This window comes from Apteryx mantelli, chromosome 6 (genome assembly GCF_036417845.1).
Source record: "Apteryx mantelli isolate bAptMan1 chromosome 6, bAptMan1.hap1, whole genome shotgun sequence".
NCBI classification, from domain to species: domain Eukaryota; kingdom Metazoa; phylum Chordata; class Aves; order Apterygiformes; family Apterygidae; genus Apteryx; species Apteryx mantelli.
The window spans coordinates 32168998-32190884 of NC_089983.1; the positions used below are offsets into that span (position 1 = coordinate 32168998).

Sequence of the window (21887 nt, forward strand, 5' to 3'; positions counted from 1 at the left end):
CTGTTGTAATTCATGGTCACTTTCTGAAAACATGAGATCATTTTCACCTGAGGAAGGAATGATTAGACAAAACATATAGGCTACTTCTATCATATTCACTCATACTAGATACTGACCAAGATTTAAACCACAGTGCGGCAGCACACAAAACGACTATATTCTTCACAATCTAAATGCCCGCATGCACTGTCAGTGCAGCTGTGGACATGTGCAAAGGTTGTGTGTGGATCAGCAGACACAAATGTAACTCTGTGTGTACCCATGTATAGAGGTATATAGGTGTGATCCTGTGATTCCCTAGGGGATGACACTGGGAAAGGAAGAAGTGGATCACTGTGACCTGGAAGTCACATAGTCACATACAGAATCCTCCTCCAACAAACAGGCCCTGCAAAATAGCAGTTAAATGCTTTCAAACAGCAAGAATTACTGCATTAAACAGCCTTAGGAAATCCGTGTCATGGGTATGGGTGAGTACGGCAGAAGGTCCAGGAGCATGGAGGGAAAGGCATGAACCTGTGAGCCTCAGTGCTGCTGCTTCATCCAAGCACATCCCCAGTGAAGACCAGGGTCCTTAGCCCAGCTCTTCTGTTATCACACTGCCCATCTGAATCTAAGCCCTCACCTCTACCACGCCACTGGATAAAACCTGCCTTACATACATCAGTACCTCTTATAAACATTAATTTGACAATTGCCAGCCCAGCAGCTGCTCTATTCTTAATGAAAAACACAAAGATCATCCTGCCCTTCCTCCCCTATTTCCTTTCCCAAGCTTCACAATCCCCTGAACTAATTCACAGAGTCTTTTCCTTCCTCTTCCAAACAATTGCTAGGGATATAATTATCCTTCCATTCATTCTGCAGGAAGTATTCCCCCTTCTATAAGCCTTACTCCTCATCCACCCTCTGTACTTCTTCCCAGGTTACATCCCCTGTTGGCTTGTCACACCTTTCTCAGTTGCCACTTCTGGCTCCATGAGTCAAGATCAGTTCTCAGCTGGTGGCAGACACTGCTGCCTGGTACCAGAGCTGCACCTGCAGCAGCAGCAGGGGCAGCAAGAGCACATCGGGGCACTGTCTGTCCGGGACAGTGACCGATGCTCTGTGCGCTTTGGCTGGTAACTTTACTTCACCCTCACCCAAAAACCTCTGCAAAACCAGGGCTCTTTTCTTCATCAGCCCAAGTATCCCAGCCCTGTGTTATCTAGCACTGGCTAAAATATGAATGCAAAGCACTTTGTAATCCAAAGACGAGACACAACAGCTGGATCCAGGCAGCGGGGAAGGGACTACCAGGAAACAGCACTGCTCCGCGAGGCTGGCAGCAGCCTCCCCTGCCAGCCGCCTTTGTACAGCCAGGCTTCCTGGAGGCACTGCCACGAAGGTGGGCCTGCAAGGGAACAGTGGAATGGCTTTGCACCTGAGCATGCTGGAGGATAGGAAGCAACTTGTCCAACAAATGAAATGGCAAAGCAACAGCAACAGCACCTTGAGCAGCAGGGGGCTGGCCAGCCTTCAGCATGCTGAGAGATGGCACCAAGGGTGGAACAGGGCAGGACAGGTTTGCAGTGATAAATTCCTTAGAAATAAGAAAAAGCGCTCCCCTCTACCAGGGTACATACCTCAAATCCAAACCGTGCAGAAAATAAAATAACTTCTACAACCATATAAGACAGCCCAACTGCTCCCTAACTGATTCCAACTTTCCTTCTGAATCATAAAGGAATAAAGAGATCCAAGGACTGTCATTTTTAATCATTTCTTTCTTCCCACAATAGTTGGACCCAATAGTGACCAGTGCCCTGGCAGAGAGACTGGTGTTCACCAAAAATGCTCCATACAGGCCGTTAGCCAATTTTTAGTCTCTAGGACAGAAGCATTCAAAAATATTAAATGAGCGTATATCCAGTGTTTTGGTAAAATCCAAACACATTTTATTTGCTACAACCTACTATCAGTTTTGTTTTTCCAGAAGGATTGTTTGTGCATGTCAAGGAGTGAGTAAAAACAGTCAGATGGACTCAGGCCTTCAGGATGCACAACAGGGAATGAAGAGAAAAAGGATCCTATTGCTGCCCGTGGCTCAAGGCAGCCTGGATGTCCTGCTTGTCATCAGTCTGTTGTAATCCCTGGACTCCAGCTACACTTATAAATAACCTTGTATATTCTAAATGTTGGTCCTCGCATGCATTTCTCTGCTGCCCTTGCTGTAGCCCAGCAATCTCCCATCTCCTGTCACGCTAGGAAGAAAATTCAAACTGCCTGTTTATGAGCTCTAACCAGTCCTTTCTAAAGCTGCCCAGGCACAAGCAGCTCTGCAGCACACATGCACGCACGCACACACTCCCCATCAGCTGTAACACTAAAATTCTGGGACAGTGGCAGCCACCCAAGCAGTGTGGGTTACCTGGAGAGAAAAATGACTGAAATGCTTGTTGGTTTGCAGTGACCCGTGAGGATAGACCAGATTCCCTAATCAAAGGTGGGGGACACTTGAATCCCAGACCGGAAATGTGGCTAAGTGATAAGACCTTCTTTCTTGGACATCAGTGCAGTCATGCAAAGGAAGGTTTTAGAAAATGCAGGCTAACCTATCCCCTTCCCATAACAATGGCCAGAGGTTTCCTTGGTTGCCACATGGCTCATAGCCCTGTCTGCCGACTGGGCTTCCACCACTCTTCTAAGGGGAGAGGGATCTCACCCCCTAAGAAACATCACAGTCTATCCACTTATTATGAAATGATTGCTCAAAGCAGCAAGTCTCATCATCTGATCTGCACAAATTAAATGTAATATCCACTGGAAGCACTTTCAATTCCATTGTGACCCTGGAAATATTCTGGACTACTCTTTTAAAGCAAAAGTGCTGGTTGCTTTGATGGACCATTGTCTGCTGTCTCTGAATACAGACTGCATACTTACCACTTAGAAACGCTGTCTGCACTGCACATGCATTTTGGAATATTTTGGGAAGAATTTATTGGAATATGCAGAAAGTTGTGATTCAGACTCAATTCCCCCTGCCAGATTTCTCACTGGTCAGACTCTGCAGTGATCTACCTTGCAACACTCACATCTATTCCTGTGTGAAGCTGTCTCAAAGCCTGAAAAAATTCAGTCTGAAACACCCAGCTCTCTCTCTGCTACATGAAAGATAAAAGATAATGGCACACTTCCAGCTGAGTGAAAAAAAAAGGTGTGTGGGGGGACTTCCCCAGATGAGAGATAAGTGTTAAACATTCACCAATATAGAAACAAAACCTGAGTTGCGCAAGTAGGGAGAAGCATTGGGATACCTTTTCATAGAAAATATATGCTAATATCTGTGCTAAATGCACAAACCATCAGCTAAGCATCCACAGCAGAAAGCTGTCACACATCTGGCCATCTAGCTACCTGTTCACAGTTTAGATATCTACCAAACAGCAGCTCACTGCCTCCTAGAAGAATTTCAGTTAGCCAAATACAGTGAAATATTTGGCAGAAGAGGCCACAGTTAACGGCACACACTGTAGGTGCTTACAATAACCCCCAAGCTTGCTCTCCTCAGTTCTTTTAAAATCTCATTAGACAAAACAAAATTGATCTGTGTTGGTGAATGAGAAAGATTTTAGACAAAAACCTTTAGGTACATAATATGGAAAACATTTGAGATGCTACAGGTCAGCGGTATAGTCCAAAGCATTTACTGGGTCATCACTACTTTGCCACTTCTACTGACTCCCAGATGCAATTGCATGCCCTTGCAGCAGGAACTGAGCCATTCCTCGTCTACCCTGCCCCATGCTGATGAAGTACCTTGGTTTTACCCAGCTGCCATTGTTTCTTGCTGCTGTCATAGGTCTGAAGAAGGCCTGCACATACAGCTTTGCTGTTGTCTAAGGCACTTGGCCCCTTCACAAGCATCTTGTACCTAAGAACCAAACAAAATGTCATGAGATTATGCATGAAAGTACCCTCTTTATCTTTTAACATGGTACCAGTTACCCTCCTTCCACTAGTCCTTCCCCCCCTCTCAGAGACAGGTTCCAGCTGGGACCTCCCTTCTTCACGTCTGCCTTCCAATTTGGAAACCTCTATCCCCCAAGCTTCATTTGTTCCTACCACATTGGCAATTACTGTTGCAATCCCAGTAATAAAATTCAAATTCATCAGCATTTTTCAGAGAAGAACAACTGTCCTTCTGAAACATATGCCAGCATCAGACACAAGTTATTTTGTTCGGTGTAGGGGTGGCATATACTGCTACTAGAGGCAAAGAGAGTGATGTTCAATGGTCCCTTCTAGCTATAAACTTTAAGAAATCCTTTTGATGCAGATAATTAAAAAAGAAATAATCTTACTCTCCAACATTAATCATCAGCTATATTTCCCATTAAAATTTGCTTCAGCCTGACAGATTAAAAGGTTTTACCATAATATTTTCCCTTTAATATAGTATGACCAGCTGGGTTTCTTTCTGAAGGACTGCCTAGCTAGAACCCTTTTGTCTGGTCTCCCTCTGCAAAGCAGATTCTAAAGTACTGAGATAACTGAGTACTTGCAGCTGTACAGTTTCTCTGTTTTTTTGTCTTTTTATTTAACATTTTTCTTAAAGCGTTGAACCAAATGTAGAAAAACTATTCCAGCAGGGATCCCATGGATGTCATGCAGAGAAAGCACAGATCCGTCATAGAAAAGGTATCTATCAAGATGTTTTGAATGTGGTAACCACTTTTGTCTCATGAGCACTAGCTGCAATGAGGCCCTGGACTACAACCCCCACCTTAAGAACAAACACAGTGCAATGGCTTTTTCAAAATCACACAAGCAAATCTATGACAAAGGTAGAAAAAAAATGGACTGCTTGGCTATTTTTCCATTCTTATTCTTATTCTAAAGGCAAGCAGCCTCCAAAAGGACATCCAGATCAATGTATGATATTGGCAATAAGGGCATGGTTAGAAAAACATCCCACAAATGATCCATATCAGTAGCAGTAGTTACAGAGACAACGAACATATAAAATTGTATAGCTTGGGGCTGGTACAGCATGTGGTGCAATGACAGCAATTACCTGCTGAGAAAGTCCAGGAAAAGGCGCCGTATAGGGAAACCTGCTCTTCGAACTTTCACCGTCTCCAGCATCCCTGAGTATCGGAGCTGATTTAGAACGACATCTGGATTGAAGAGGTTCGGTGCCTATGCAATGATCCAGATTCAAAAACAGACCAGAAGAGAGAAGGAATAAGTATTGATCTTGGCATTACTTTGCTGACTGGAATGGCAACTGTTTATCTGAGCACAGACAATCACATGTTGTACATCCATTTATCTGTAGAAAGTCAACCCAGCATATCCGGGCATCCCAGCTGAAAAAGGGGAAGTCTGGCTCAAGGGGAAAAGCAACCTCACAACACTGCATGGTGCAGGATAAGGGATGAAAGGAACACGGACAGAGTCTGGAAAAAAGCAGTCTGAAGACTGCTGCCATTTGGATCACGGCAGCAGAGCAATGATATAATATGCTAACACATACAAAAGGCAGAACCCTGGCTCCAGTCTCTCTGCAGTCATGCAGAAGACCCCCTTAGCCTTCTACTGCCAAAACTAGAGACAAACTGCAGAAATTTTTTCTGGCATAAAGCCCCCAGCAGGCTTTCCTCTGCCCATGTCATACACAGTTTCAAAACACACAAAGAAAATGATCTGTTCCTAGCTCCCTACCCAGTCTAGTTAGCAGTGTACCCTCCTGCCATGGCTCACAGTACTGGCAGGAGACTCATTCCCAGGCCAGCTCGTCTCTAAGCACTCTGACTTGTTCATGAAGCAGCCACCTCCTCTGCCTCAGAGCCAGGGATCTGCAGGAGACGCTTCCTACTGCACCAGCCCTGCATTCCAGAGCAAATTGTCTGCAGGCACTATAAAGCGGAGCAATCGCCACTTTTACCAGACCTGCGGGCTCTGCACAAGCCTGGCTCAGCATCCAGGCTCTGTCAGCACACAGAGAGATGGGACTGGGTACATACTCAGCATGCAGCCTTTTCATCCGATTACAAAGAGGAGGCTGCATTTTTCCACAACCATAAAACAACCAGAAGGAAAAAGGGAAGGGGAGGGGGAGCTGCACTTATCCCCAGTTTGGACCCTTGCAGAGGCATTCATCAGTTAGCCGTCTGTGCAAGTGAGTGTTCACGGGGGCCTGTGTTGCATGCATGCATATTTCTGGAAGAAAGACTTGCCTTTTCTGTATTTGGTTTAATGCAGCGGATGAAGAATGGGTTGGAAGTACTAAGTGTGGCCATCAAGGAATGGAGTGAATCCTGAAAAACACCAAGACAAAACCCAAGGGATCAGTCACTACAGAAGGGAACAGGGGCTGCATTTGATGCAGTAGGGTCTTCATGCAGCTCTCCCATTCCTGATACCTTCCTTTGATTCTGCCTACCAAAATCCATCTTTTCTTATCCCATTTTCTTCTTCAAGTAACAGGGCAAAATGATGCTAAATTAAAAATAATGAAAGCATAGATCATGCCTCTGTCTGAAAAGTGTTCCTCAGCAGCTGAAACAAGGAGTATACAATCACCTCTCTTTTCAACAATTTAACTTGTTTTAAAAACAAATGAGGGTAGATTCATCTACATATAATATTGTGGGTTTCAATGCTGTGACAGAGGGCCTGCCCTCAGTAACGCTGGAAAGATCCTTTCCTGTCCAAAACATACCCACATAGTTACTTTACTGTAATAACATTAAGTGTACATGGCCATCCTTGTTCTCCAAGCTATATAGCTAATTTGAATTATTGTTACAAGTCTTTCAAACTTTAGACATTGGAAACGAAATCTCTGAAACTAACAAAAGTCTGCAGACAGGCTCGGGGGCAAGATTCACACCTGCGGGGTTCGCCCTACAAAGCCTTCCTGGAATTGTTGCTATGCCCATAAAAGACGTGGACTAAACAGGACACGTACACTTAGCTGAAACACCAAACCAACGCGAAGGGTCAGAAAACCTCAAGAGCTTTAGATACTTAGCAAAGTATTCTTGCTATTCTTTTCCTCTGCCATCCTGCTCGTTCTCAGCATCTTGCGTTTTACACCAGTCAGAGAAATCCTTGGGGCAGTGGCACTGTCTTTTTTTAGCTCTACAACATTCCTGCACATTTTCAGTGCTGGACAAGAAATGAGAATGAATGACTCCTCTTGGCTGCAGGCCTCCCTTTACCCATCTGCTCCTCCCAGCAGCCTGCTGCTCTCTTGGAAAACATCCTACCCTGAACTGGGAACTGACAGTCGGTCTGCGCCGCTGGGTGCCCATCTTCAGTGTCTCTTCGCTGCAACGGCTGCAGACTCTTTCAAAAAGATCATAGATAAAGTCCAGCCTGAGGGCGAAGAAAAGAATTAAAGAAGTTGAAGGACACCTATGAGCTGTGAGATGATGACTCTCATTCTTAATTATCACCTGTCCCAGTGCGAAACACCCCATTTTTACCCCTGCTGTGCCACAGAGTGGCCACAGGAGGCAGTTTGGCTGGGCACTTCAGTGAGGAATTTAATCCTTTCCAAACGGCCACCCAGATCCCACAGACGGCCCTCTGTGCTGGAAGCCGGAAACCCCATCTCACCCCGTCAAACACCAGCAAAGATGTCCATCTGCACTGGCCAGCACACTTCCCTCTAGCTGTATGCCCCCAAGCAGAAGCTACCTTGAAGGTACTCCAGCTAGACTGCATGCTTCCTCCTGCCACCCCCTCCTGACTGAGCTCTTGTGGCTCACACCTGTGGTGCCCCAACCACACTCACACAGCTGCAACCACAGCCCTCCTGTAGCCAGAGGACTGCTAGAGCTACACTTGGTGTAGGCCAGCTCTGTGGGATCTTCTGCCACCTTGCCTCTCCTTAGGCAGAGGTGCTGGTTCTTACAAAAGGCCATGAAGTTCTTCAGCACCGCTTGTGCCAGTTTATTGTTATGACTATTTCTAGCAGAATTTCCCTTTCTGGCTTGCTGAAAAACCCTGAGCTCTTCTGTAATGCTGGATAATGACAGCCACAATTCTAGCTCCAAGCCCTATGCGAAGTGCTCCCCAGATGCCACTGTCTGAGTAAGGCAGCTAAGAGAGCAGCTTGTACTCAGCTCCCATGGGCTATGGCAAGGCTGCTCATGGTGCAAACTCTGCAGCAGACTTCAGGACAGATGCAGCACTGAAACAGTCTCATCAGCCTGGGGCCCAAATGCAATACATGCACCATGACTTACCATGTGGCATGTGGTGGAGCCTCTACTCAGAAACTTCTGGGGTCCACCACAGTAATTAATGCCTCTCTCCTTCTGCTACACCCCACTTCTGCCTTCCAGACATTGCTCAAGGTCAAAGTCAGCTCATTTCTCTAGGGTCACTTTGTGGCACTGGGGTTAAATACTGTGGACGGTGCGCAGTCCCACAGCGAGGGCTCAGTCTGTCTCAGGATTAGGATGAGGCACATCATGGCAGCTCTCCACTACACAAACAGGTTGTGCGTTGGAAAAATATGGAAAATAAGCAGCCTCTGTACAAAGGCAGGCATTTGACAACATGGCAAAGAGCCTTGACTCACTCAGGGACAAATTTGCCATTGTTAGGACAGGGAGGCAGGAGGAAGAAGAAAAGGAAAGGGGGAAGAGAGGAGAGAGAAACTCAGCATTGCCTGTAGCGGTTTCTGTCATGTTTTCAAAGCTCTTTTCAAAATTGGGACAACAAGACTACCGATTAAGCTATTCATCTGTGCCTCACCTGACTTCTCCAGCTCTCCTTTCTTTTTCCAGAACCTCAAGCACAAAGAAAAGAACTGATGCTCAGAAAAAACAACTGCTTTTCCTGATCTGGTTATTATGTGAACGTGGCTTAGTCCAACCCACCAGACACTTGTCCGTCCTGGCTTCCTCACAAGCATAAGAGGGACTTGCCTGCTGTCTTTTAGCATGTTTAAAATGTCATCTCGAAAGGTGTCCCTGTTCTTCTCCAGAAAGCCTCTCACATCATATAGCACCTGCAAAACAGAAAGAGCAGCTGGAACAGAGCAGTACAAGCCATTAAGCACATCTACATTAACATGCCAATGTACAAGACCCCCAGCAGAGCTACACTCTAGTGCTGCAGGCATGTGCCAAGATCCTAGCTTTTGGGGTCAAGGAAGGGGCTCCAGAGCTCAGCATTCATTAACAAGAAAGTGGCTTTTACCCATCAGTTTCAGGGAAAAAAAATCAAAAACAGGAGCCAAGTGAAACAGCTGCAGAGATTTGCCTGGGGTGTATGCGGGGAAACCCTCTGCAATGTCTGAGCTACCAAGCTACTCCAACCACTTTAGGAAATACTAATTGTGCCACCCAGCGCCCTGACCTCCCTACCAGTAATGCTCAGCAGAAGAGATTCCAGGAGGAAATTATCCTTTCTTTGGTGCACTGGTGCCCTCCCTTGACACACCTCCATCTGCTCCACAGTCTTCCACAACAGAGAGCATCATTTAACCCTGAAGGCTTGGAGCCCTTTTCCTTTCTGAAGTAGGCATGTAGCCTCTCCAAAAGTGAAATCTTCCTTGTAAATTTTATGCTGGACTTCGTTTGTTTGTGAATGGCCAAGAAAGAGAACATTAATAGCAAAATAAGGAGAAGTTTCTTCCACAAACAAAAAGTTACCTGAGAAACTCAAACAAATATCGAAGCAGTAGAATGTAGTTAGGTACATGACATGTCAATTTGGGCCCATTACACCCCCTGTGCTCTGGTATGGGGCACAGAGATCCGAATACACAGCTCAGAGATATGTCTTGATTTTGGATTCTAAATACACCAGGATCACAAACCCAGGTGCAAGCATCTCACAAATACACCATGAACACCTACCTCCCCAGCATAATGTCTTATCCCAAACTGATGGTCTGTTACTCGAGGCTTCACATAGTAGTGGTTGCTCTGAAATGAAAGAAAAAAGGCTTCTTGTAATGCCAGTGTCAGAACGAATAGGTTCAGTCAGGAACTCTGCCATGACAAAGCTGGGATGGGGAAGGACCTCAGCTGTTGCAGAGCGTGACCCCATGTGCTCCAGTTATCTGCATCTATATTGCAAATATATTATTTCAATAAGATGGAAAAATCCAGTCCTTCAAGGCATTCCTCATGTGAGCAAGGGCTTGCAGAATCAAGGCTGGGCAGGCATGCCATGGATGAAATGTTAATTCTTACATGTCTGACACCTGAGGAGACTGGGATCCACACAAACCATGTGGTGCAGGACACAGGATCAGGATGCAGAGAAGATGGCAGCTTTGCAGAACGCTTACACATCTTTTTTTTTTTGTCAAAGGATCATACCAATTTCCTATCTTCCTCTATGCTGTCTTGCTTTTTACCTTTCTCCCCCTCTGTACTTTGTCTGTACCTTTCTTCCCCTTTTTCCACATTCACTTTTCCTTCTCTTAGTAAGTGTTCTAATTTTCATTTTTCTTCCTCCTGTCTTTGCTCTGTATGAAGACCCTTAACTATGTAAGAACAGCCATACCAGTTCAGACCAAGGGTCCATTCAGCCTCCAGCAGTGGTGATGCAGAGTAGAGGAAGAACAAAGCAAGTGCACGATGCTTTTCTCCTAACAGTCTCTCAAACTCTGATTATTTTCATGAGGTATGCCTAGTTAGTAACCCCAAATGGATCTCTCTCCCAAATATTTGTCCAGTGTTCCCTTGAACCAATGCAAACTTCTCACATTCAGAGCATCCCTTGGCAGGGAGCTCTCGACTGACTGCACAGGGAACCACAGTTGGTTTTGAGCCTGGCTCTCACTGACACCATGTGCCCTCTCCAGACTATGCATGGTTTTTAAACCCATTATATCCCCCCCAAGCCATCTCTCTTCCAGGCTGCAGGGTCCCTCCAGTGTGGTTGTCCATTGCACTGCAGCTGTCCCAGATGCGTGATCTTTTTTGCTGCCCGCTGTTTTCCAGGTCTCATATAATCCCTTTTCGCATGGAGGGGCCCAGTGCTGCACACAGTGATCAAGGTGCAGGTGATCCACAGATTATATGGTGGTAAATCAATATTTTCTGCTTCCTAGGAATTTCTAATACTTGATTTGGGGTTTTGACTACTACTGAGCACTGCACCGATGTTTCCATGGAACTATCCATCATTGCCTCCAGGTCTTCCTCCTGAATTGCAGCAGTCAGCTCAGGGCCAATAATTTTGAATATGAAGCTGGGAAATGCAGGTGTGCCATTTTACATTTATCTGCACTGATTTTCACCATCATTTTACAACCCACTCAGTCTCATAACGCCCCTCACAGCCTAGCCTTTCCCTTCCACCTTGTACAGTGTATCATCACAAAAGTGCCACTTGACTGCTTGTGTTGGACAGACAGACCCTTACAAGCCTCCCTCCATCGAGATAACTGACCATTTACTGCAGTCTCTGTTTCCAGTTTGCTATCCAATTATTTATGCCTGCAAGGACCTTCTCTTTCATCCTGGGGCTGCTTATTGTGCTAGAAGACTTGGTGGAAGGATTTATCAAAAGTCTTTAGATTAACCAGATCACCTCAACTTGTGATTCTTGACTCCTTCAAAGAAAACTAAGAGATTTGTAAGGCAGGACTTCCACTTACTAAAGCCACAGCAGTCTTTAGGTGGATTGTATTTTTTCAGGTGTCCACTTATTCTGTCTAGTTTATTATAGGTTCTACTAATTTGCCTAATAGTGCCATCAGGCTTGTAGGCCTGTAATTTCCTGGAAGCTTTCTAAAAATAATATCATTTCCCACTTTCCCAGGCACAGGTACTGAGAAAATTTTAAGTAAGATGTTGCACAGTACTGTCAGTAATTCAGCCCTTTCATCTTCAGAGTCTCTTAGCAGTATGGGGTGGATGCCTTATGACCCTGACAATTTGTCAGTGTTACTAAAAATTAAACTTTTTCTTTGCCCTTTTTCCATTTCATGTTGACCCCATTTCTTTGCTCTTCCCTTTCTCCAGTCATCTTGTTCCAGCCACAAACTTTCCTCATTTCCTCTTCAAATGTAACTGTTACCATCTCTGCCATGCAGAGCAGCATCCATCTCTCCTCTTCCTCCCTCCCAAGCCTATGTGTTTCATTCATGCCCACAGCATTTCTGGTTCCTTCTCCCAGCTTCCCTATTGCTCTTCTTCTCAGACATATCAGATCTTCTGCTTTTCCTCCTTAAGCCTTTTGCAATCCACAGAAAACATAGCAAAGAGGGCTTGTTCTGCTATGAGGGCCTTCAGGCTTTCCAGCAAGAGTGGCTGGATGCCTTGAAGTGCTGCTCCAGCCTGCACCAAAGACTTCAGCTGGTACAAAGAACATTTTCACCTTCAAAAACGACGAACACTAGCACACTATCTACTTTGTCTTTCCTCCCTGCACTCCAGTTCCTCAGCCTCTTCTATTTCTCATATGCTCCTGGGGTTCCACATTAACTGCTATCCCCTCAAAGCAGACGGAGGTGACACTATGAACAGTTTAATGAAAAAGCTACTCAGTGCACAGGTATCACCAAAAACAGCAACCAAAATGTTGTAGGGCATAGAGGAATGCAAAATAATACTGACAATCTCATGCTGCTGTACAGTAAACTACAGGTACCTTCTTACCAAGGGAACTGCGCTCTGGTTTGATTATTTATCTCAGAAAAGAATAGAGAAAAGACCTAGAGGAGTTCAGAGACAAACAGCAGAAATAAGGAAGAGCTTTGAAAATTCTCCGTCTGGAGACAAGCTAAAGAGGTTGAGACAGTTCAGAAAGAAAATACACAAAAAGTGGTATATTAAAAACATACAAAATACTGACTGCAATAAAAAAGGTAAATTGGGCATCCTCATTTACCTCAATCTGTAATACAAGGGAAAGCCACAGTGGACTAAACTGAAGGCATCAGTTTAAGCCTAAGGCAAGTATTTCCACAAAACTATGCTTAAGTAGCCGACCAGAAGTCACTGCCATCGTACCCTCTTTGCACTCAGTATTATTACTAGAAGAGTTAGATATACACATAAAAATGAGAATAACTGCACCTATGCCAGTTTTTTAAAAATAAATTTTGTCTAATAAAGGATACAAATCCATATGTTTTCAGGATTGGATGAGGCCTTAATTGGGTGACTAGGAAAGATATTAGTTTACAGTGTTCTTACTAAAGTAGTAAATTATTGCACACGTGCCTTCTACAGGGTTTAATTTGCTTTGTTTTCAGCCTATTTAGAAGAATAGAGTGCAGGCCATAACAGAGTTCAAGGCTACTACAGTGATCTCACTGTGTTTTTTGTGTCTCCAGGTTAACTTTGTGACCTGAACAAAAAAAAGCCCTTCTACTCCCATGTCCAGAATACAAGAAAAAGGCGGCAAGAATTTCATTAATTAGGAACAATAGGAGAGCTTTCATTAAAAATCATGAGGCAAGAACCGTCCCCAGCCCCAGGAGACAGAGATTTGATGTGCTCTGGAGCAGCCTCCTCTGAGTCAGCTGGCAGGAGAAAGCCACCCACACCACGCAGCTACATCCTGCGCCCGCGGCGCTGCCCGGTGTCCCGGCGCCCATCACCAGCACCTGACCTCCAGCCCAGGCTGCAAACACAGACCTCTTCTACCCATAGCCTGTGGCATGCATGTTCCCTCTCTCCCTCTGTGCAAGGTTTCTTCACATATTACTTTTGTTCAATGCAGCCTTATTAAACACTTGCAGGCTTGGGCCTAGGGCATTTTACATTTCCTGCACAAAGCACATATTTCACATCAACAAAACCTTCACTTCCAGCTTTGAAATGCTGATGGGGCTAACATACTGATCATTTGCCTGCCAGGTTATTTTCTTACTTACCATATGCTGGCTGTGAAGTTTTTCCAGAAGGGTGTTGTCTGTGCCTTTGGGGAATCGACTCTCTTCATTCACCAAAGCCAGTAGACCCAGTTTCTACAGCCAAACAAGAGACAGGCTTTTACAGTCAGCAAAAGCTCTAACTACACAGCACCAAGCCAAGAATTAGAGATTTGGACAACACACTGAGCAATAACCTGTGAGTTATACCCAGCAAAGCTCAAGCCGAAAGCAGGATTCTGGCCAGCCAACACACTCAGGAAGCAGAACATAAGCAGAGATTGTTTATAAAAGAATCACATTAAGGTTCTACTTAAACCCTGCTCCCTATCTAAAACAGTGACACCCTCCCTAAGCTTATCCCCAACAATGAGCAGGGATCTGCTTTTTCGAGCAGGGACTAGGGCTAGAATAGCTCATACTCTGGCCAGGTCAGGATGGGAAGAGGGTCTAGCAGGGAACTACCTGTTTTTATCACCAGGAAACCTAAGGAAAGCCCCCAAGACAATCAGCAGTTGCTATTGCTATTCCTGAAAACTGTCCCAGATAACCACTCACCTTCTCAATGAGGTCCAGGCACTCTGCATTATCCATCCAGTCAATGGCTTCCCAGTTTATCCCTTCCCTGCCAGTCAAGAACAAACAGAACAAAGATATGAAAAGCAAGTCTCAATTCCCTGAGGCACGGGAGAACAGAGGTAGCTGAGGGTGGCTTTCCCAGGACTGAAGAGGGGTTTGTGGAAGTTAGGCTCTACCACGTCTGAGCAAAGGGAATAGGGCACACAATGCACTGCTAACATAAGGAGATGGCAGTAGGAGACAGCCCTTCTCCATCTCAGTGATTTAGACTGATGCTCATCTTGTGGTCGTTGAGCTAATTCCACACCAAGCACTAAGAAACTGTAGTTGCTCTCAGTTTCTGGCGCTTCTCCCTTTCCAGGTAACAGAAGGCTCTTCCTGCTCTTTCAGGAAATAGGGGCACCAGCTGAAGTGCTGGTGAAAAGAGGCAGTTTGCTATGCAGCCGCAAGGGCCAACTGCTGACCCCCAATCTGGAAAGCAGGCCTGAAGCTCATCTATCTGCCAGACCATACTACAATTCATATGCCCACCAGAGGAAGAGACAACAGCAACTTTTCAGGGAGATTTTCAAGAGGATGACGCAGATAAGCTTTGGCCTGACACACGGTTGACCTACGGGGTGGCTCTGTACGTTTCAGAATAGGACCTGACATAGAAAGAGCAGTGCTATAAGAGTGCTTTGAAAATTGTCCATGAAATTCTGCAAATCTGTGCCGAGAGAGTTCCTCCTGCCCCTTGCCACCTTCTTACACTCCCACAAAATAGGCTTTATTTTCAGAGAAGGAAATCTTAAATGGGAATAATTGCTGCTGGAAATAACTATTGCTCAGGAATCCAAAGGAAGACTGCAGGCTGTGTGTGAAGCTACTTATTGACACTGTGATACAGACCTTTACCTTTCAGGTAAAGGCTAAGGTTTTGAAGACAGTGAAGCCATTCCCTACAAGTCCTTCAGCCTAGGCTTCCTACTTTCTGATTCAAAGCATTCAGAAACCTGTGGGCAACTCACAGGTTGGAACCATTTCTGAAAAATGCAAAGAACTACCTATCCCACAAAGGGAACAGACTATCTTATAAACTCAGTAACACAAAAATCAGTTCGCAGCGATTCAGATCCTTGCAACAATGAGTGTCAGAGAGGCCATATATTTTTTACAAAGATACCACAGAAGCCTCTTGGATTCCTTCTGAGAGCAAGAAGTCCTTCCAGAATTGGAGAAAGCAGAGCTTTCTGAAAGAAATCAAATAAATGAGTCAAGTTGTCTCTAATGCCACATCCCCCTTGTCTAATTGAATGATGCAATACATAGGAGCTACTTACTAAACCTGAGGAAGCAGAGCTGATACTGTGAAGCACGAGATTTAATTGCATCATCCTCAGAATAACTAGAAGCATAGTCAATAACAAAATTATCTCGTCCTTTCCAAAGTTCAGCCACAGAATTTAAACTCCTATCTAATTGCCAGGAATAAATCTTTTGTCACGATGATACCATTCTTAACATGAGCTTCCTGCAGTGGTGGAATTGGCCTGAGAAGCGGGTACATAAATAGCCTTGCAGTTTTGTAATCTTTAACATTTCATGAATTGCCTATTCAGCTGGCTCCTTTTACAAGGCTGCTCTCATTTGCCCTCACTAACCCTATTCAATTGCCTCATTCACAAACATAAAGGCTTCTGTTTCAGAGCAAGAGCTGAAGTATTTCTCTAGCAGCCTTCTCTAGAAGCTGAGACACTCTAGAGCACCCCAGGTACTCTACAAGATACAATCCAATACAAAGCCCACAGAAGGCAAACAGCTGTGCAGAAGGCCCCATACTCTTTAAGCTCAGAAAATAGCCTAATTTAATTCTTCTTGCTGAAGAAAAGAGCCATCTTCACAATGCAAGAATTTCTAGGACAAAGGAAGTTGTCTGATATCTATCCATCCTACACTTTTAGGGGCTTTCCTTTTTCATACCACGAATCCACCCACATAATAATACCATTGCATTAAGTAAATCATCACTGAAGTCAGTAATAAGGTAAGTGACTGTGTTTTCTAAGGAGTCAAAGCCCAGGACCCTGTTCAGCTGAGAGAAAAAAGGGAATCTGGAGTTTTCAAGATTTTAGAAATTTCAAAAATTTCAAGGTTTGTTTGTTTTTTATTTTGCAAAACTACACTTTGTGGGGGGGGGGTAAGGTATAATAGAGGTTGATAACATCAGTAGTGGCACGGGCAGAATGGATGGAGATTAATGGTTTGCTCTCTCTTTCAACACAAGAGCTAGGAGTCATTACATGAAGCTAATAGCCATGATCAGAACAAAAAAAAGGAGGTGGGTCTTCACGCAATATATGCATGAGCTTAGGACTCCTTGCCATAGCATTTGTGGATGTTGAAAATTTAAATGGGTTTCTAGAGAGGCTAGGAAAGTTCATGGAAGAGGACACCATGGAGGGTTACTAAGTACATGAGACCACAGCCAACCAATGCACTCTGTAAGCTGAAAGTGGTAGGAAATTGGGAGAATGCTAGGAAGAAGTATTGTACATGTTTGCCTTGTTCTTATACTCTCTCTTGGGCATTCGCTTTCGGCTGCTGTTGGAGAGAGGACAGTCCTTTTGTCTGACCTTGTGCAGCTGTTCCTACACTCTTGTCTTTAGCGAGTGACAGAAGAGGCTGGGCCTGGTTCTGTGTGTAATGCACTCGGTGAAAGGGGATGAAGCAGGAACAAGATAAGGAGTGCGTGTTTGGACAGCATAGCAGGTAAGGCTTTACAGATTTGAAATGTGAACCTAGTTTGTTAAGGGTCACAACTTTTCAGGAAACGCAAACCATGCCTCAGCTGACTTTGGTTTGTGTTTCAGGCTTTAGGGAAGGTTTGCTGCTCAGACTGGAAGTCAGGCAAAATTTGCCGCTTAAGACAACTTCTTTTTGAGACTGGACTCAGATTATGGGTTAAAAATGCATGACAGCAGAGGGTTAAAAATGCTACAGGGAAGATAGTTTTTGCTTGGAGACAAATGACCTACACTGGCAAATAACACATGGGCAGTGTTTAGAGAGTCAGGGTAACACCAAGGCCCAGCTGCCCTTCCAGCTGTAGCAGTTGGGACTGGACAGCCCAAAAGAGGAATGATGTTCTCCGTTCTGCCACCCATGAAAGCCAGAGGAGTTCTCTCTGTTTGTCACCTGTTGTATTCCAGCTGCTCCAAGGAGAAGATATGCTTGTTGAAATATTCCTGGAGCTTCTCATTTGCATAGTTAATGTTAAACTGCTCAAAACGATTCACCTGTGAGAAGAAACACAGATTATAAAACATAACATTCTTGTCCCCGGTTTCTGAAAGAACTGCCTGACAACAGCAAGGGGGAAAGTATCAGGCCTGGAATAAAGCCAGAGAGCAGAGAGACAAGGGGCAGCAGATGGACATGAGAAGGACAACACAGGGAGGCCCATCAGGAGAACAGCTTTTGTAGTTCGTGAAAGGTTAATGCAGCAGGCCTAACTGCTAGTGAAGGATGCTTCAGATAGTCATGTATCTCTTCTTCTTAGGAAGAAAGAAATGTTATTCCCTAAATGTTCGGTCACTGTTTTTTCTCTTCCTGTGAAATATCTGAGCAGTCACAAAATAGCTGCTCAACATACATCCCTCATCAGTAACCATCAGAAACAGTACACACAGGATTCTCAGCGCAAGACAAAACAGATGTAGCCAAACAATGTGCATGTATAAGTCAGACATTTAATTTACACACAAGTCAAAAATTCAGTATTACCTATCACAACACATCTGCTTAGGGCTTGTGTCACAAGGCGGACCTTGAACATCAGCCTACATGAACGCAGATACCAGAAATGGACAGTTGAATATATCTTGCTGCTCCTAAAGGGAAGTGGCAGTGCAGAAGTCCTCCCAGAATGACCTATGCTAACCCACATAGGATACAAACCTACCAAACTTCCTACATCTACTGACCTCTCCAAAACAAACCCATCCTGAAAAAGACAAAATCCTGACCTGAAAGTTCTCGAAGCCAAAGATATCCAGGATGCCCACAGACTTAAAGTTTTCCTTGCCTTTGATCTTCGTATTAATCTTGCTAATGAGCCATGAGAAGCACTGGGAATACAGCGCCATAGAGAGGGAGTCCCTGGAGTCCGATGCCTGTAAATGTGCAGAGAGGAAAAAAAGAGTTATAGGGAGAAGAGGGGCAAAGGGGGCACCAAGAATGTCTGTGGGACTTCAGGTCCCTCCATTCCTCCTTAAAGGCCTCAGCCTCCTATATTGGTTATTCATTGCGCAATGTTTATGCACAGTCAACATTCAAACTTGCAAAGAGCCCAGCCGTGCACAGATGTACCAGGTCTGACATTTGGAAAACTGAACTTGAGAGGCTGAAGGAAGTAGCAAAACCACTGACATCTTTTGGAGCACGGGCTGGGGAGGGGAGGTGGCAAAATACCTCATGACTCACAGTCTGTAATAGCCATCTGCATCACCTGAGCCAACATTTGGAGTCACAGACAAGGTATCTCAGCTCAGTACTCCTGGTTGACCAGACAAGATGAATGTCAGCTCAGTTTTTCAAAAACTGGCAGGACAGGATCTAGGAGACTCCTCTGTAAGCAAGAGAGGGTTAGCCTTGAAAAACCCCTCTCCAAAACTTTTATTCAAACAGCATCATCTTACGGGAAGCCAGAGATTGAGAGACCATTCTGGAGCTGACCCTACACCCCACGCAGTGATCATAACCCAGCATCGCAGGTTAAAAAAAAGATAGTTTAAATTGTGAACAGTAACAAGTGGCAGATAATTGTATATATGTGGATGTGTGGGTGAACGTCTGAAATGCCCAATTTGGTAACTGCAAGGAGCTGCACAGCATGAACCAACACAACTTTCTACCTGATCCTCCTGGACCAGCAGTGACTTACCTGATGGAAAGGGAAGTTGAGACCTAGTGAACGTAACACTGTGGGAGCAGGGGGTGTGAGGGTAAAGCTCTAATCTCATCATTTCTTAAATAAAACCCAGTATCCAGATCTATTACAGGTTGTTGTTTACTCTGTCACACCTTTGACATCAAGGTAATTCCTTTTTAGGCCTGGGCAGCAATGACAGAGATCTAAATGCACCTTCATCTTCTCCAGTTTTGCAAGCTTGAATAATACCACTTCTCCTGTTCTGCTTTGCTATGGCACAGCCCAACTACCTCCAAAACCTCCCTCAGCTAGCTCATGAGGCACCCAGCCTGCAAGATCCTACTTTCTATCCAATCTCACTGTTTCTCTCCCTCCCTTCCATGAGGGGAGCTACCCCTATGCATACTCTGTAGCCCAGGCCTTATTAAGATGCATCCTAAAAATTCATTTCAGATTGCCTTATCCTATGTGAAACCTTCACAAAAATCAGCTCCACTAAGATTGGTCTTTACCCCAGCATCTATCTCCTCTCCAGCAACTCAAGGCCTGGGGCAAATAGCAACCTCCCTTCTCCAGAGAACAGAACATTTTAAAGCACAGGCTCACAGGCTTTTTCTGGGCATTTCTTGTCTCCATCAGATGGACTGTCTTATTGCTTCGGCATGAGGATGCCCTCAGGGCCACCCCTCTGGGAGCAGAAATGCTCTGCTAGCCAAGTCAGCATGGCTACACAGTGAGTTGGACTCATTTTCCAGGAACAGGACCTCCCCATCCAGCTGTAAACGAACAAAGCTGCTTTCCCCACAATATGGCTCAAATGAGATTCTCAAAGGCTCCTTTCATCCTCCCAGCCCTGCCCGCCTTCAGCCCAGTTCATCCATTCAAAGCACTGAAATGTCAAAGCTCCGACGGCCAACAAGCCTGTTACACAATGAGAAATTCCTGGCAGCACTCTCACCGTGTTCCTGCAATGACAAGCGGGAATAGGTGGACACAGCACTCGAGGGCTTAAGCAGGAGCAGTCTTTACACAGGAGCAGTCTTTATAGGTCCAATGTTTAGTGCAATGGGTTTAGCCAGCGATGAAGGCTCAGAAGTAGCATCCACTTGCCATAAGAGCTTTCTTTCTAGCTGTCCTAGTGCTGGGCCTCACTGGACCGTGAGAAGTCAGCGCAGGGTCTAACAAGTGGGAAGATTAGGAGTAGCTAAACCACGAAGGAAAGTTCTGTTCAGGAGACTCTTGTATGCCCTCCAACTGCGCACCGTTGCTCCGAGCTGCACAGCACATCTCCGGCATGCTTTGTTACCATCGTCGTGCACTGCTACAGCACGGGATGTCTTATTTAGGACAGACAGTCAGGGGAGAAGAGGAACTGTGGTACTGGATTTGGGGATACATAGACTGTAGGCTGAGAAACTATTGTCACAACAGCAGTATTGCAGGGAAAGGTCAGGTGGTGACAGCAGATCACAGCCTACGGCAAAACTATACTATTTCTTAAAGGCAAAGCTTAGTTTGTGATTTATTACCAGATATGTAATATCTTGTGTCCTCAGCAAGAAAAGAAGCTACTACTCTGCTGTAATGAGCACAGGTGAGGCTTCAGCTTGAATACTGTGTCCAATTACGGGCACCCTACTTCATGAAAGATGTGGAAAAACTGGAGAAAACAGCTGAAAAAGAAGAGGTTCAGAAAATTACTTGTGAGGAAACTCTGAAAGAACTGGATTGTTCAGTTTAGAATAGAGAACACCAAGTGGGATACTTCACTTAAACAGAAGCTTATTCTAAGGTGGACAGCTGGGACAGCAAAAGAAATTTAAATATGAGGATAATCTTTTCAGCTACAGAATCTACTGCCTCTGGCACTGGAGCAAGATACTTAAAGAGGCCATGAAATCCCTTCCATGGGAAATTTCAGGAAAGGTTAGACAGATATGTGTCAGAGAGAGCCCAGAAACACTGGTTTCTCCACCAAGGCAGGGGTTGGGTTGATAATCCACTGCAGGCCATGCCAGCCCAAGATTTCCATTACAGATGTTCATTTTGCTATGATATGATGCTTATTCCATCTAGTAATATTATCCCTTCTTTCCCAATGTCTTTCACTTCATTAATGACAGAAGATTTTCTACAGTGTTATCTGTGCATGGACCTAAAACACCAAGAGTGCTCTCAAGTGATCAGTGACACCATAAGCTTAAAGTTATGCTTTAAGCATAAAGCACATCACTGTAATGAACCACAGAGAAATGTAATAGATAAGCAGGACTGGCTCAAGCATGCAGTACAGACCTTCAGCAGATGAGAACTGCATATCAGTTTGTTTGGTCCTCTTCTGCTGTTGTACAGATACACAAACAAGCTGCTGTGGGGTAACAACCTACCATCTGCTAGATGTTTTGTGGTAACTGTGTGTAAGCTTTTATCTTCTAGTAAATAAAGCATAACTTGGGAGCTCTGCAGGCTAAAAACATGCACACATGCAATTACCACAAACATTTGATGAGCTCTCTGGTACACACACACAAAAGTTTTTGTGTGTGATTATGA

At 44.8% G+C, this 21887-nt stretch overlaps 1 protein-coding gene across 1 annotated transcript in view; it reads right to left on the reverse strand.

Annotated features, from left to right (window-relative positions):
- LOC106499095 (unconventional myosin-X-like) overlaps positions 1-21887 on the reverse strand; it is a 91879-nt gene that overhangs the window by 42632 nt on the left and 27360 nt on the right. Inside the window, exons 12-21 of the mRNA XM_067298629.1 lie at positions 18430-18576; positions 17600-17700; positions 14402-14468; positions 13847-13939; positions 9867-9935; positions 8931-9013; positions 7260-7368; positions 6225-6305; positions 5060-5184; positions 3802-3916 (exon numbers count right to left, since the gene is read on the reverse strand). Of these exons, the coding sequence (XP_067154730.1) occupies positions 3802-3916; positions 5060-5184; positions 6225-6305; positions 7260-7368; positions 8931-9013; positions 9867-9935; positions 13847-13939; positions 14402-14468; positions 17600-17700; positions 18430-18576 (990 nt within the window). The remainder of the gene's footprint in view (positions 1-3801; positions 3917-5059; positions 5185-6224; positions 6306-7259; positions 7369-8930; positions 9014-9866; positions 9936-13846; positions 13940-14401; positions 14469-17599; positions 17701-18429; positions 18577-21887) is intronic.